The 16,711-nt window shown below is 41.5% G+C and overlaps 2 protein-coding genes across 3 annotated transcripts in view; both read left to right on the plus strand.

Moving 5' to 3' along the window:
- The window catches only part of AFAP1L1 (actin filament associated protein 1 like 1), a 58,147-nt gene extending 53,694 nt beyond the window's left edge, over positions 1–4,453 (plus strand). For both annotated transcript variants that reach the window (XM_081035177.1, XM_081035178.1), the window contains 2 exons: positions 547–675; positions 2,621–4,453. In XM_081035177.1, coding sequence (XP_080891303.1) covers positions 547–675; positions 2,621–2,644 — 153 coding nt within the window. In that variant the 3' untranslated portion in view covers positions 2,645–4,453. The remainder of the gene's footprint in view (positions 1–546; positions 676–2,620) is intronic.
- Positions 4,454–4,853: 400 nt separating this feature from the next.
- Positions 4,854–16,277, plus strand: GRPEL2 (GrpE like 2, mitochondrial). The gene is made up of 4 exons (XM_081035181.1): positions 4,854–6,984; positions 9,337–9,490; positions 10,375–10,456; positions 13,059–16,277. The coding sequence occupies exons 1-4, from the start codon at positions 6,908–6,910 to the stop codon at positions 13,421–13,423; spliced, it is 678 nt and encodes a 225-aa protein (XP_080891307.1). The 5' UTR covers positions 4,854–6,907; the 3' UTR covers positions 13,424–16,277.
- Positions 16,278–16,711: the final 434 nt, after the last annotated feature.

Raw genomic sequence — 16,711 nt, forward strand, 5'->3', positions numbered from 1 at the left:
AGGGCAGTATGGAAATGAGAAGGAATACAGGAGAGAGGGTAAGAGATAGCACTGTGGGGTCTGAATCCCAGCTCTCCCACTCATCAGCCGTGTGACCTTGAGCAGTGACTTGACCTTCCCATTTTTCGTATTTGGAAAATAAGATAACTGATAGTACCTACTTCACAGGCTTGTTAAGGCTAAATGAGCTACCATGTTTCCCCGAAAATAAGATCTCACCGGAAAATAAGCCCTCGCATGATTTTTCAGGATGACATCCCCTGAACATAAGCCCTAATGCGTCTTTTGGAGCAAAAATTAATGTAAGACCCAGTCTTATTTTCGGGGAAACACTGTAATCCACACAATGCCAGGTACATAGTGAGGGTTCAGTAATTTTAGCTGTCATTACCCTTATTCCAAAGGCCCTCAAGTGTCTCCCTCCCCTCACCCTATCTGATGTTGGCATGTTTGCATAGTGCCTTCTATTTGCATTCTTTTGAGGGCAAGCCAGGTGTAGGTAGCCAGCACTGACTCCCCTGTGTAATTATTTCTCGTAATCAACAGGAAACTGCAAATAAACCCCAGAACAATGCCTCAGAACAACCTCTCCCTGTCAACTGTGTTTCTGAGCTGAGGAAGAGGAGCCCATCCATCGTAACCTCCAGCCAAGGAAGGGTGCTACAAAAAGCCAAGGTAAGCAATAGCTCAGCTAATCAAAATTCAGAGATCTGGCAGCTTCCTTCCTGTGGAAACTCACTAAGAACCGAAAAATCAGCTAATGAGAAAGGCAAAGAATTGCCAATATATTCATGCAATAAAGCTCATGAACTTTGCTCAGAGGGGAAGACTCTCAAATCTCATTCAGAACCTATTTACTTTCTTAACACATACTCCTAACAAGCTCTGGTTTCTGAGCCTACACCGTGTTTTGAGAAAAGAAAGACTCAAGTCATAGGTAAGGAAACAAGATCAGGGAGTGAAGAGACTTGCCCATGGTTATACAGGGCACCAGAGCAAGAGCTGCCTTGAAAACCCACGTCTTCCAATTCTGAGTGCAGGGCTCACTCCATGATACTGGTCCACAGTTCTGGCTCTGAAACACCTGGAGCCAGCTGTGCTTCAGAACTTTTTGAATTTTAGAAAGGTAATACGGTGCATGTACTATATATGGTGAAAAACCCCAACAAGTTCTCAGGAGGTACCCTGTAAGCAAACACGTTAATAACTCTATAGCAAGACACATGACTATTCACACCACGTGGACTGAATAGATGACAAACAGCCTCACATCAGGTCTGGTTTGGCCACCAAATGAGTTTGTGCCAAAACTCTTGAGAAAAATTTGGTTTCAGAGCTTTCTGGATTTCAGAATTGCAGATGAGAAAGTGTGGTCCCGAAAAACAAATACCTGAACATTACAGAAGTCACCAGCCAGAAGCCAGATCATCTAGACCAGATACCCGCCAACTTTTCCTGTAAAGGGCCAGACAGTGAATATTTGAGGTTTGAGAACCACATGGTCTCTTTCACAACCACTTCACTCTGTGACTGTAGCAGGAAAGCAGCCATAGACAATATGTAGGCAAACGACGGACATGACTATGTCCCACGGACCCAGAGATTTATGGACACTGAGATTTGAATTTCATACAATTTTCATGTCACAAAAAAAATATTCTTTTGATATTTTTTTCCAAACATTTAAGAATGTTAAAAACATTCTTAGCTGATGGATCATACACATCTGGCCCACTGCATGTTTTCATACAAACGTGACCCTTGATCCTTGTAGGCCATTGGAAGAACTTTGGATTTTCTTCTAATAGAAAGTTATTGTCAAGTTCTGAGCAAGGAATTTGGGGATATGATTACATTTTTAAAAGACCATTCTGGCTACTATGTTGAGAATGGACGAGGGGATGAGAGACCAGTTCGAAATAGATGAGAAAGGTTTATTAGAGGTGATATGAAGTTGCTGGCTTTGGAGGTAGAGCCAAAATAAAGGACTTGCTGATGAGGATGTAGAGAATGAGGAAAAGAAAGGAATCAAGGATGACTCCTAGGTCCCTGCCCTGAGCAACTGTGATTCAGGTGGCGAAGACTGGGAGATAAGTAGGTTGGGATTGGAGACTCCTCCCACCAACAATTTTCTTACCGCCACGTTCTATCCTGGTTCACACCATCACCTCCAGGGCTGGCTAGAAACCCCATGCATCGTTGGCCAGGACTTCAGTATACCTCGCAGATGCATTCCTAGACAGCCCCGAGAGAAGGAAAGGACCGTGTGGGCTGCCTGCTCTCACGCTTCCTTACCAGACTGCTTTGGCTTCTCTCCCATCAGGCTCCTACTCCACCCCAAGGTCCTGTGGAACAGTCCCCATTCCCCTCCTCCTTCTGGGCCTCAGTTTTCTTGTCTGAGAAAGGTAAATGTTGTGAGGTTTGAGCCCCCTTAGAGATGAGACCCATTGTAGAGAAATGATTTACCCACAGCCTAAGAAAGAGAGGAGGACCAGAAAGGACGTATGGTCTCTGATAGGGTCAGTGGAGAGCTTTCTATGAGGTACAGTGGAATGTGTTTATCCCACAAGTCACAATAGACTACTGAACAAACTGATTGTCTTCTCTTTCTGTACTTCAGGAATGGGAAATGAAGAAGACCTAGAAAGAGGATGAGGATTTTATCCAAAGAAAATACCAGTTTGTCCATCTAAGGCGGAAATGCTTTTTTCACAAAGAGACATCAGAAGACTGGAAGTAGCCCCCACTTTCTGGGGCACCCAGAAGACCGGCCTTTATTGTCTGCATGAGAGGGGGTATAGGGAGGGAAAAAGTAGGAAGAAGGAAATATAGGACATCCTCATATAACTTTACAGAGGGTGGAAAATGGGGGGTGGAGGGAGACAGAAATCGGCACAGTTGTAAAGGTTTTGTTAAATGTCTTTGTCTTCCCTTCTGAAGAAGAAATGAAAGCATATGTAAATAAGCCATTCCATCCCATTCTCGGCATCCCATTCCAGTCCTTCAGGCAAAGGAAGGCAGTGCTAAAGCATCAGTGGGGCAGTACAGAGACAAGAATTGATCATCTGATGACATTTGCGCCAGCTGGATTCATGTCGGGCATCACTGAGAGCCCTGGGCACGATAAACAGGCTGAAACATCAATAGAACTACCCCTGCTTGCATAAAAGTGAATGCAAGCTACAGAGAACATGCAAACTCTACAAGCATTCCTCATTGCTTTAGGCAGATGCAGCTACCAGAACCTCAGATTTGAACTGTTTTCAAATCAGAGATCTGCATATGGAGCAGGCAAGGAGGTTCAGCAAATGACATATTTTTAGCTCAGAGTGATACTCAATGACAGGAACGTGGATTTCAAATGTCCACAAGATTTTGCAGGCTTTGGAGGGTGGGATCATTTGCTGTCAATCAAGTCCTGTACCTATTTTTATGACAACTCCAGCTCCAGGAGCTATAGTTAAAAATCTAATTGACACTCTTTGTGTTTATCCTTACCTTGCACTTAGAGGCCCAGTAGTCTGCCCTTCCATATCTGCTACCAAGTAAAACTATCAGGGAGAACCAAGAGGACAGTGGCTCATTTCTGCAACATGAGTGCCATTTACAAATTCATTGTAAATGATACTTGATACTTTTATAGGCGAGCAAGGACGTCAGATCCTGGACTGTCTCCTTACTGCGCCACATACTACTTTCTCAACATTGCAGGCACTTTATAAGTCTGTCCCACATTTCCCTCCAATAAAGATAAAACCATTTAACTGTATAAGCTTATAAGTTAGCTCAAGGGCAGAGAAGGGAAGTCCCAGAATAACCTCTGGACACTTTGCTAGAGGCTTCACATACTTTACCCTGTCTAAGGCTTTACATACTTGAGCCTCATCCAAGACTTTCCACCCTCTGAGATAGCTGGAGAACAGAGCAAGAAAAATAACCTGCCCCAAAGCACCTAGCTGGTCAGTAGCAGAGCATACGGCTTAGGGCTTATGAGCCTGGATCCAGACAGGGCTGGGTCTGAGCCCTGCTTCTGCCACTTAACAGCTGTGCCTTTGGGAAAGTTCTTGAGCTCTCTCATTCTTATTTTCCTTACATATGAAAGCCTGGTTAACAATTGTACCTTCCTCCCAAAACTGTCGGGGGGACTCAGTGAGATAACAATACGTGGGAAGCATCTTGCACGGTATCCAAGAAATAGTAAATACCCGGTCAATAGTGGTTCTTTTTACTAACTAGATAAGAAAGGTCTGACTCAAAATCCTGTGTCCTTTCTACTGGAGAAGAAATGACTTTTATATGGTAATTACAACCATCAAAAGCTATAAGGCAACCAATCCGTAACTGACAGTTTTCATCCAGATTCTACCCGTCTTCAATGACAAAGGTGCTCACATAATGTGGATGATCAATGTTCTTTTTTAAATGTGGATCCTGGAATGTCACCTAACAACCCAACTGTGTCTTCACTCTTTCTCATGCCGTTATTTTGAGGCTGTCTTTTTCTACCAATAGATCTTAGACCCTTTGAGAGGTGGGGCCCTAGGAAATTAATAACTAACATTTACTGAGCATTCACCATGTATCAGGTACTATGTTAGCCAGGGCCAGCTTCACAGGCAGGCAACCTGTACAGTCACACTTAGTAGGGCCCTCTGCTTAGTTGATTGCTCTGCTTTTGCCCTATTAGTAAGTTTAGAACAAAGGATTCCACATTTTCCTTTTTCCTTTTAAATTACATAGGAGGTCCTGGTGCTAATCACATTTCTAGGCCTTAGCCCTTTAGTTTTCATTAAAACCCTGTGAGATTGGTTCTGTTATCCTAGTTTTCACAGTTCAGGAAATGGAAGCTCAGAGAGGTTAGGTAACCTGCCACAGCCCACAATTAAAGTGGTGGAGCCAGTACTTGAATATAGTAAGTGTGACCCGAGAGCCCTTCTTCTCAGTTCCAAGGCCTGTTTCATCCCCTTGCCCTACAACATTCAGAAGCACACTACCACTTAATAAATAGGTGCGTGAATGGACGCATGTATGCAGCACATTTGGTAAGTTGGACAGCTAAGAGAAGTGGCAAGAAAATGGCTCAAGCATGGATGCCAGTTCTTGCTTGTTAAAATGCCTTGTTTGGTGGTTTTTCAAAGTACAAGCTCATGGAGCTAAGGTCGTCCTGAAGTTCCATCCTTCCCAACACGACCAGATGCTTAGACTATCGGATTTGTAGTGTCACCGGATCCTCAGTGGGGGACCTTAAGCAGGTTGACCAACCTCTCGGCTTCAGTATTCTCATGTGTAAAAGGGTATCGTGATCCCTCCTTAAATCATGTTGCTCTTCTCCTAAAGCCAAAAAGAGACATAAGGCATTTGTTGGCTATAAGCTATAAGGCAACCAACACATAACTGACAGTTTTCATCCAGATTCTACAACACATCTGAGCTGGGCCTTGGAGAGAACATAAACATGCAAAAGACTTCCAGCTCTGACCTCATGGAACTCACAGACAAGCAGAGAGAAAATCTTATCCAAATAGCTGCACGTAAGGCATGTTACGGTGAAGACTGAGAATGATGAAGGCACACTTCCCATCCCTTAAAAAACGTTTTTTCTTTTAACCTTAGAGACTATCCAGTAACTAGTCTGGCAACTCCAAGTACCCTCAACCCCAATCAGCAGTCCCTCCTCCTATCCTGTCAGCTTTCCATACTACATCTGTCTCAAGTTCATCCTCGTCTTCCCATCTCCACTGATTCCATCCAACTTCATTCATTCAACGAGCTTTATTGAGCACCTACTACGTGCACCTACTGCACTAGACGTCAGAAATCATAGCGGTGAACCAGACAGACACCCTCCCGAAACACACTGCAGCTGGGAGAACAAACAAAAAGGACACGAAACGAAATGAAATAGTTCAGATGGAAACAAAAATGTGCTGGACACGCCTAAGATAGTACCTACCCCACTGGGGTGGTTACCAAAATGTCTATGGAAGGGACCCCAGGACACTTGGCGTGGACTTTTCCAACAGCTCGTCTCCCTGTTTCCATACATCATGCAATCGCTTCCCTACAGCAAAACGACCCCCTTAAACATCTGAAGGCTTTGAAACACGTTCCCAATTCAACCAAAACAAGACTCAAGTTCATTCAACAACAAAAAATTAAACTATATTAGGGCACTGGTCATTGAAAACAAAGACTCTTCCCCACCCTCCAAAAAAAAAAAAAAGAAATCTCTCCCCTAATGGAACTCCCGTTTTCGGGAGGGAAAATAAGAAAATTGGAGGGAAAAAAGCAGGGAAGTGATTGGGGGAGGAGGAGGGTCGGGCTCCTATTTTTTAAAAATCCCTGATGTGATCTGGCCCCGCCTGACCTTAGTCGTATGTTGCCCCTCTCCTTCCTCCAATATTTCAGTCCCTTACTCGCAATACTCGCCCTCTTCACTGGGTCTTTGCAGATGTTTACTTCTACCTCAACTTCCCCACACGCCATACTGTAGTCTAGGCTTCCGCAGTACCATGCCCCTCACCTTTAAACCTCGGTCCTATTTTAGTTTTATATTGTGTTTGCATTTGTTTGTTGTTTATAACTTCGTATAAGCCCCATGAGGGTACAGCTGGGATCCCCTTTGTTCACCGCACATTCCAGAGCTAGCAACGCACCTACATCGTTATGACAGAAACACATCTTAGGCGCTGAATACACTACGCACCGGAAATGTTGCTCCCCGGACCGGAAATGTTGCACCCCGGAACACAAACGCGGAGCACAAGGAAAACCAGAAGTGGAGCGTCCGTAGCCCGGAGGAGGAGACGCCCGCGAAGGCTGCCGGGAAGCGTGGTTTTTCAAGTGCGGGTATCTCGTCCTTGGAGCAAGTGCGCGTGCGCTGCCTCCGTAAGCCTAGGTCCTGAACATGGCGGCGCGTGCCTTGTGGGCGGTCCGGCAGCCGGTGCAGCGCCTCTTGGCCTCGGGTGCAGCGTCCGATGGCAGGTAAGAAAGCAAGGCAAGCCGCGGGGACGTGAGGACAATGCCGGACGAGCGAGCTGGGGCCGTTGTGGGCGAGAGGCCCCATTAAGCCTCGGAGGGTAGGAGCAGGCGCTTATGGCCCCATTTTACAGTGGGGCAAACTGAGGCCGACAGCGGCGCCTCTTTGCCAGGCGGGGGAAGGTGGGAAGGTCCGAGGTCACGTCCTCCGAGGTGGGAAGGCTCTTAAGATCCGAACAGAGATCCAGCTAGGTAAGTACCTCTTCCCGCCTCTTCTTCCCAGCTGTGGTGTCTGCAGGTAAATCAGATTCTCTCACCTGATTCCTGTGTTACTTTAGACCAGTCCCTTCCCAAATACCCGGGTTCCACTTTACCTGTCGGAAAAAGGAGGGCATGGGCTTGGTCTCTCCCCAAACGACCCTTGCATCTGCTTTTGGGATTCTGTGAAGTTGTATTTGCTGCTTTTGCCCATCGGCCGCGGCAGTTTTTATTGATCACTTGTAATGCCGATTTCAGAACTATGGGTAGTCCTTTTTATTCTTCCCCGTTTAATTGAGGAAACTGAGGTTTGGAAAAGTTGGGTAACTTCTTGGGATAATAACTCGGGAAATGGTGAAACCCAGATTGGAAACCAGTCAGGGCTCCAGGATGGGCGCTTTTAATTAGTGAGCGATGTTTAATTCTCAGGAACAATTCCCTGTTGACTCTTTTCTTCCTGGGAAAGAATAAAATGGCTGAGTAGACTGGTGGGTCAGGTTCGACCTCTGAAATGTAAATTAAGCCGCGGGACTCCGAGAATTTCTGTATGCATAACCGTCACCTTTTTACCTTACACCTGACCTAGCACCCCGCCCTAACACCTAGGTGCGAAGGTGAATTCAGGGATTTCCGCCTTTTTAAAAAAAGCACGGTTACTTTATTGTAAATCTTTTTAGCAGTTTGTGATGTAGGGAAGTGACCAGAAGAAAAAGTGCTCCTTCTGATGAAATTTCCCTCCACTCCAGTTGTGAAGCAGTAGGAATTGAAGGGATAGGCCATTACTCTCCTGTTTCACGACCTGGGCTTTGGCCATTATCCCTTTAAACTGGCCCTGAGAATAGTATGATTTAATTTCTATTGTATAAATGTGTGTGTGTTTTAGGAGGAAAGAGATATTTCACCCCATGTGATTTGCTCCAGATCTGTAGTGACCCTATTTTCTAAACCAAAAATATAGAACCATATGTATAATCTGACACCAGGTCATAATTAGTGAATTCAAGACTGGCCTGGAAAGGCAGAGATAAAAGCTGTCTTGCCCACACCTTATTCTTGTTGTTCCTGCTTCCCTTTCTTGAGGCAAACTCCTTTACCCTCTTTAAACCTTTGCTCGGATGTCACCTCAATAAGCATTCTTTAATATATGCCAGTTTATATAAATAAACTATTTTTTAAACAGCTTTTATACTCACAGATTGATTTTCTTGATGACTTCACATCAAATTACGAGGATCCAGGAATTGTATTGGAAACTTCATTGAAGGGAAGGGGTCAGAACTGCAGTCCAAGATCTACAAAACTAGCCCCTACTCCAAATGTCTTTCTGTGTAAACTGAACTAAATGTTAAACATTTTAGCTGTACAGAAATCGCAGATTATAAACATAAGTGAATGCAAAGATCTATTTTATTCATCTGTCTATAATTCACAATCCATATACAAAGTGTTTCATACATATTTAATTGACTTGATTTTACATATTGGTGAGTTACGATCTTAGAATTTTTCTTTTTCAGCACAGGTTCTCTTCTCTAAAAGCCTTACTTATAGCTTGCAATCAAGAAGATTTAGAATTCTAGGCCTAACTCCAGTTTGATAAAGTCCCTTTATTTGGCTTTATTTTCCCCACCTGTAAAATGAAGGATTGAACTAGAACTGTGTGGCTTTGTGTTTTGAATTCTGCCTGCTGATATTGCCCTGCTGGTTCTGGGTATCAGAACTTGGTTTTCTCTTGCTGACTTTTGTGTCCCCACTTCTGGCTATTTATTGCCTGGTGATCAGTATCCTTGCTCAGTCGAATACTAGCTGTGTGATTTGAGCAAGTCTTAAGCCTCTCTGAGCCTCAGTTTTCTCATCTATCAAATAGGAATGATGATATTTATCTCAAACATTGTTGTGAAATGAAAAGATAATTTAAGTAAAATCCTAAAAACAATGTCTGGTACTTAAAAAGCACTTTAACTGTTCACATTATAACTGTGACTGAAAGTCCTTTGTCTAAAGTTCAATCTGGAAACTTCCCAGTCTCTGAACTTTGTTGTCACTTTGGCTGTTGACAATGGCATTTCTTCATCATGTGCCACCTCCCTTCCACTTTAGGGGATGTCTGCATTCTTTCAGCACTGCCACCCAGAGAACTGCTGGTGAGGATTGCGGTTCTGAGGACCCTCCTGACGAGCTTGGGCCCTCTCTTGCAGAAAGAGCCTTAAAGCTAAAAGCTGTTAAGCTAGAGAAGGAAGTCCAGGACTTAACAGTGAGTGGATTTTATATTATCCGTTCATCACATACTCTCTCTGGTTTAAATATCCAAGTAAAGATTTTTATGTCAAGTTTTTAAAGTAAGTTTCTTCTAATTGGCTGTTAACCTCTCACTCCACTTCCACTCTTGCTAGGTATACTAGGCAAAATCTGGAGTAGTTCAGAAATTTCACTGAGTAAGAATAGTTATCTCTTTCAGTTCCCTGTTGTGTTACAGTACTTAGATATCTGATATTTTGGTAGTTTCAAAGGAGGTGCAGTGAGTGTCTGGCATGTGGTAGGCACTCAATAAATATTTGGTGAATGAATGAGATCATTTATCATTTTGCTCTGCTGATCAGATTACATTTGGCAAACTGTCCTGTACTGGGTTGATAGACACACTTTGAGGAAGATAGATGTTAGAGTAATTACAAAGCAAGACCACCCAGAATGGTAGAGAAGTTAGAAAGCATGTTTTATGAGAACAGTTAAAAGAACCAGGGATTATAAGAATGAAAGAGAAAAAGACTAAAGGGGCTGAAATAATTGCCTTCAAATAGCTGATGCACTTTTAAAACATACTCTTGGTTGTCCTAGAGTTCAATTCAATGAACAAAACTTGGAGGGTGGCAGTGTTGGCCGAATGTGAAAAAGAAAGCTTTTTCTCAAGATGAGCTTAAACTGTTGTGAAAGTGTTCAAACTAGCAGGCTAAATGACAGCTGTTCAGGTCTGCTATAAAGATTTGGAGTAGCTGATGTAAGATTCTTACAACTCTACTAATTTTTTTCAAATTAAAAACATCACAAGGGTAAAATTTGTAAAGTAAGCAAAAAACATTCTTTCCTACCAAAAGGCGTTTGTTGTCTCATCATTTTGACTTTGCTTTTGATGGTCAGGTGAGATACCAGAGAGCTGTAGCTGATGGTGAAAACATAAGAAGGCGAACCCAGAGATGTGTAGAAGACGCTAAGATATTTGGTGAGAGATTTAGTTACAATAAAAAATACCTTTGACTTCAAGGCCATCTCCTAACAGTTCTTCAAACTGAACATGTTGAAAACGGATTTGGATCCTTAACTGATCCCTCCCCTCCCCTTCGATTATTCCCATAGGCTTTCCGTGCTGCTTGTAGGGAATGTTCTCAAGTAAACCATTTGCTAAAATAATGCTTCTCTTTATTTTGAGCAAAACTTTGTTATTTTATTTTTCAAGCATGTACATTTAATACTCTAGTACTTATAGAACTTATAGTACTTATAGAACTTATACAGATAGTTCTGTTTAACTCGTTAACCAACAAGTGAATCATTAAGACGTTCAGAGGAGAATCCAAAGAGCAGACACACACAGGCAATAAGGAATGCTGATATTGGCTTCCTAGAAGCAAAATTGGCCTGTCTCTATAGTGCAATAATCAATTGTATCTCCAGCAGACAATTTTTACTACCGTGGACAGGAATTATCTGCATCATTTTCAGTATTCTACAACTTGCTAAGTTATAAAATAACTCAAAGACCAAAGCTTGGACCATATGGAAACAGATATCCCTGAAGGCTGTGCTAAATCACATCTATTTTTGCACTAATGACACAGAATAATCGTTTTGGTCTGTTTCAAGGTCTTTCAGAAATTTTTCTCTACATGCACCACATCCTGTTCCAAATGTGTTCATGAAAGTGTTAGTTGAGTAACAGATTCATGGGTAAAGGGCAAATCTCTGATTATTTGCTGTGCTCTCAATTTAATATGGAACATGGTACTTTTGCTACCCTTAGAAGGAAAATGCCAAAAAAAGTGAATTTGTGATAGATATAGAATGAGTCCATTGTCTCTTGACCCTTGATCTATTATTCTTTCCCTGTATCACACTACTTCCTGTTCTCTGGATTTTATTTGTTTGTGTACAGATTCACTTCATTCCTATCCTGTCCAACCCCAGTGCTTTGGCATAGCCTTCTGCTTTTCATTCAGTGCTGTAGACATCTCATGGTTCAAAGCTTCAAATATCAGCTAAGTAGTGACCTCCAAATTGTATCCCTGATCATTTCATCCAAGTTTTAGTCTCTTACTTCCAGCTATCAGGGCCTACCAAACTACAGCCTGTGAGCCAAGCCTGCCGTCGTCTCTTAATCCATAAATACAGTTCTGCATTTCGTCATTAAAAATAAGTGGAAAATTATTTTCTCTTTTGTTACATAAAATCTTTGATTTTGCTTCTTATCCCACAAAACCTCCAGTAATTTACTTACGGCCCTTTACCGAAAAAGTTGGCTGACCTCTGAGCTACAGGGAATTTTTGTAGCAGATAAACCAGTTGTGATAAGTGGGGAAGACTTCCTGCCTGCTTGAGGGAGCAGGGTGAATTGGCTTACCAGAAGTCAAGCTTTGAATTAGGAACTGGCTTATGTCAGTCTCCTTAAGAATTAAAAAGATCCCCAGAAACAAGTACATATTAAGTAAATGCAAAAGAATTTAATAGATTGTCTAATTTATTTGTTTACAGAGCAATATGTGTCTAGCAAAACATGCCATCCTTTCCTTAGGTCATTTCTTCCTGTGGCCAGAAATACTTTAGAAAAGTGAAGACTGCTCAGTGAACAGGGAGGTATGAAAAAAGTAGAATGCTTTTAAAGGGCACAGCATGGTGACTGTTCTCCTGTCTGTCAGTCACTTCTTCCTTGGTCATTTCTTTTATTGCTTGCCGGTGGCTGGTCTTTTTACTTCTGAGGGCAGTTGAGATGGTGTCTGTTTTGGGACAGGGCCTTAAAGCTGTCCCTGGATCAAAGCCGGATGAACAAAGTCCTTTGACCCCACCAGCCCCTACCAAGGGCATTGGTGTTATCATAGACATCTTGTAATAGTGACATCCCTTCTCATAATTTTTGTCGGAAAAATCTAAACTCAGCTTTGGGAATCATGAGATTTCTCAACAACCAAGTTTGCTTTTATCTTGTCACAGTTCTTGTGATTCTAAAAGGCAAGTTTTGGCCCAGCTCTAGCAGTTATGTATAACTTCATAGCAGGCAGTTGGAGACTCATTTGTGGATGTGTCTTACTTTCCCATTCCTGTTTAGCCAGTCCTCAAAATAAACCACTCTTTTGACTCCCCCTTAGCACAGTCTTGTCAACTATTTTTTTTATTATTGCCTGCGCCCCCTGCCCCCTCCATGAAATACTAATATCTTGTCCCTATGGAGAACGTATGCCTCAGCAAACTGAGACAGGCAGGAATTTTCAAAATGTACATAACTCAATACTAAAAATAACCAACAAAAGTACAAGAAGCATAAAAAATGGTCAAGTTTTTAAAGAACAGGTTCCTGAGCCTATTGTTTATAGTTTTTCCTAGTTCTTGGGTTCTGACCATCTTTCCCGTTTCCTGGGAGGTTTCCTACAGATTCCAAAAGTGTCTGGCTTGTCAGTGGGGTTGGGGTGGTAATCATTGATCATGGTCCCCGAGTCCTGTGTGTCAATCTTCCCACTTCCTGGGGTACCCAGTATACTAGCTACCTATCTGGGCCTTCCCCAAATGCAGAGTGATTTCCTCCCGAACAATAAAAGTGTCTGGCTTTTCTGTAGGAATTCAGAGTTTCTGTAAGGACTTGGTAGAGGTGGCAGACATTTTGGAGAAGACGACAGAGTGCATTTCTGAAGAGACAGAGCCTGGGGACCAGAAACTCACTCTGGAGAAGATCTTCCGAGGGTTGTCACTTTTAGAAGCAAAGCTGAAAAGTGTGTTTGCCAAGCATGGCCTGGAGAAGATGACACCCATTGGTGACAAATATGACCCTCACGAGCATGAACTCATCTGTCATGTGCCAGCCGATGTTGGGGTGCAGCCTGGCACCGTGGCATTAGTAAGGCAAGATGGCTACAAGCTTCATGGCCGCACCATTAGACTTGCCCAGGTGGAAGTGGCAGTGGAATCTCAGAGAAGACTGTGAATGGGCCATGAGGAACTGAATGTTCTTCCGGAGTGCAGTCACCTGTGTTTTCTTTATTTATTAAACTAGGTTTATATTGTACATGAGGTACTTCATGTGACCTGTTTTGGATTTAGTCATATTGGCTTTATTTCTCAGATACTCTTGATTTAATGTGACCTGTTTGGTCTCTCAAAAGTCTTGCCATTGGGCGTTTGAACAATGTGACAAGTGTTCCTATGGCCTTTATCAAAATACGTTTAAGAAAATTATTTTTAAATTAGTATTCTGATGACTTTCAAGCCAAAATCTTTTTAAAAGGTGGAAATTAGCATATGTTTATGTATTTTCAACTAATTGTTCCTTTCGAATAGTCTATAACAGGAATTGTATAGAATCTTGTGTTTTGTGGGGAAAGGGGTTGGTTCAACATTTGGGTGCTTAGATGCTAACGCTTTATAACTATGAATTTAGATCATTTGGATTGATTTTTATATACACAGATTTTTCAGGACTTTGCCTTTTTATTTTCCATATAGCCATTTTTTTTTGTCCTTTTAGTCCCTGCCAGGTAGATTTCATATTCATACTCAGTGTCCTATTCCAGTTCCCATTTATGAGGGCTGAAGGCCCAGGTAAGACTTGGGAGGCAGGGAATTGAGATACCCAAGTCCCTTTCAAGTAAGGATGGCCTAGAAACCATGTGCTTTCTTTGCTGAGTTATCTTCGACTTATTTTCAGCCTCCTAGGTATATAATCATTTCAGGGAAACTGAGGCAGCTAATGACCCAAATTGGTCTATGTAGGTGATTTACCTACAACTTCTCTTCCTACCAGCCCTGAAATTCTCTGCCACTTTGTCAAATTTGCCTTATGTTCCTTTGTTAGATTATGGGGGGATGTGGCCTGGACAAGAAAAAGGTGTTCAGTTCCCATGATTTCTCATTTCATTAAGTTGAATTTTTTTTCTTTAATTGGAACTCACAAATCACTACCTCTCTTACATGGACAAGCTTTGTTTCCTAGTTTTTATATTTGTCTTAATATCACATGTGTGTAAACATCTCACTCCCCTTTTATGTATTGACGACCTAGAGATAATGAGCCTATGTTTATTTTTTATTCTTTCAGTCTTATTTCTTATAGCTGGTGTTCTATAAAAGATTTGTTCAATAAATGAGTTAGTGAATGAATGATGCATCAGACTTTAGAAAGTAGGTCACTTACGGCTGTTTAAATGTTAGAAGAGGCCTTAATGATCGTTTAATCACACCCGTTCTGCTTCTTCTGAAGTATGAAAACACTCTTTTTAGAATTGAACTCAAAGAAAAAAAAACCTCTAAAACTAGTGAACTAAATTTCAGTGAGAACTTGAACATCTAGATATTAACTTCAATCAATTAAGACTGAACAGTGCTTTAAGGAACATACAAAGATGTCCCCAGCAGACAATTAAATGTTAGCTGTCCAGATCGCATAAGTTTAGGTTTAAGTTAGTTACTCATAAGTCCATTTCTACTGGAACTCTGTCACCATTTCAGTGGAATGCTGAAAGTTATTCTCTTAGACATTGTATATAATTCTAGAACACTACACATATCTATATCAATAAAGCCAACACCCAACGGGCCCTACCACCTCCACCAAATGTAGACACTTAAAACACACACACACATATATATGTGTGTATATATATATATACATATATATATATATATACACAGACACACACACACACACATGCTTTTCAAATGCAAATAAAACACTGGTAAGAATTTTAAACCAGAACCTCTTTTGTCATTCCACTAAGTGCATACTGTAAGTTTAATGAGCAGATTTCACAGTCTTTTGTTGCCTGGATTACTTTCAGATTGACAGATGGTGACAACGAGAAAATGAGCCAGTTCTAATTACCCATGTGTTCTTGGATTACTAGCTGTCATTACCAGTGTATTAGAATAACCATAATTTTAGATATGGAATGTTCTGATTACTTTTAAGTTTTCTAATATTCCTTACAACCTCCTGTTTTAGCAAATAGATTGAGAATAATTTTAGGTTATTTTATTCAGTAGTTTTGCAGACTTAAAAGTATAAACTTAGAGGATGGAGCTATAACAGTAACAATCTCAAAAAGGTGAAGGGCTTTGGGGAGTTAGAGCAGCATAATAGAGTACAAGCTTGGTAGGCAGAAACTTGAACATGAATCCTAGCTCAGTCACCTGTGTAACCTCGGGTCCCAATCGTTTCACCCTTCTGAGCCTGCTTGTTTGAAAATGGTTATAATTCTCTCACAGTATTGTGAGGATTAAATGAAATGTATAAATTGCCTATTACATTAGGCCCTCCAACATTTTTGTTGCTTTCTATTATACACGTTGTTTTTCCTATGTTTTTATAGCTGCCTAAAGTCTAGGAAAAGGGGAAGACTGGTTAAGAGACGCTTAGCTATTAAAACTTAAAAGCTAATCAGAGTTACTTACTTTCCTTCCAGTTTCTGGTTGTTTGGGTTTTGTTTTTTAAACCGTATACAAGGAATACACAATTTTAGACTGAAAGAGCAAAAACATTGTGTCAGTGCTCTGAATTTTCATCTTGATGGTAAAATGAAAAGACATTGGCTTGCAGAAGATATGTAAGGAAGGTTTGCCTTTCTTGAAGTGGGGATCTTGGTGTTTTAGTACTTGGATTCTACAAATCTTAATGGATTTTCCTCACTGCCATAAAGGAATCAGTTGGTAATTTATTTGGTGCTTTCGTGGCAAAGGATTTGATAAGTGAATAAGCATTCTTAAACTAAAGCAAAATCAAATAGGGAAAACTAAAGAAGATATATGATATTCAGAAATAATAAAACCCCACTTGAAATAACTGCAGTTCACTTGTTGAGTGTCTTTGTTTGCCTGATTCATACTGTATATTGACATTGACTGCTGATTCACCTTGTTGATGCTCAGTAGAGATAGCTTTAGATTTCACAGGATTTCACAGCAACCCAGCCAAACGGATGTAGTATAGGCATTCCACACCCTAACCCGGTGTTGAAGTCTTTGTTTTTCTTTCTTCTGATTCCTATCTATTTCTTAGATCTGGACTCCTGTTTTTGCCTTCCTTTCTGGAATTGCCTTATTTTCTTGTCCTTACTTCCTGGTTCTAATTGTCTTATCTGCTTTAACCACTTTACTTGAACTGCTGGACTTCTGACCATCCTCTCCACCAGATGACTGACACAGGGCGTCGTTCTCACATGTCCTTCCCAATCTTTGCCTGGCTTCCTTCACCTCTGCTCAGCTGGCTTCTACATATCCA

This window comes from Rhinolophus hipposideros (genome assembly GCF_964194185.1).
Source record: "Rhinolophus hipposideros genome assembly, chromosome: 23".
NCBI classification, from domain to species: domain Eukaryota; kingdom Metazoa; phylum Chordata; class Mammalia; order Chiroptera; family Rhinolophidae; genus Rhinolophus; species Rhinolophus hipposideros.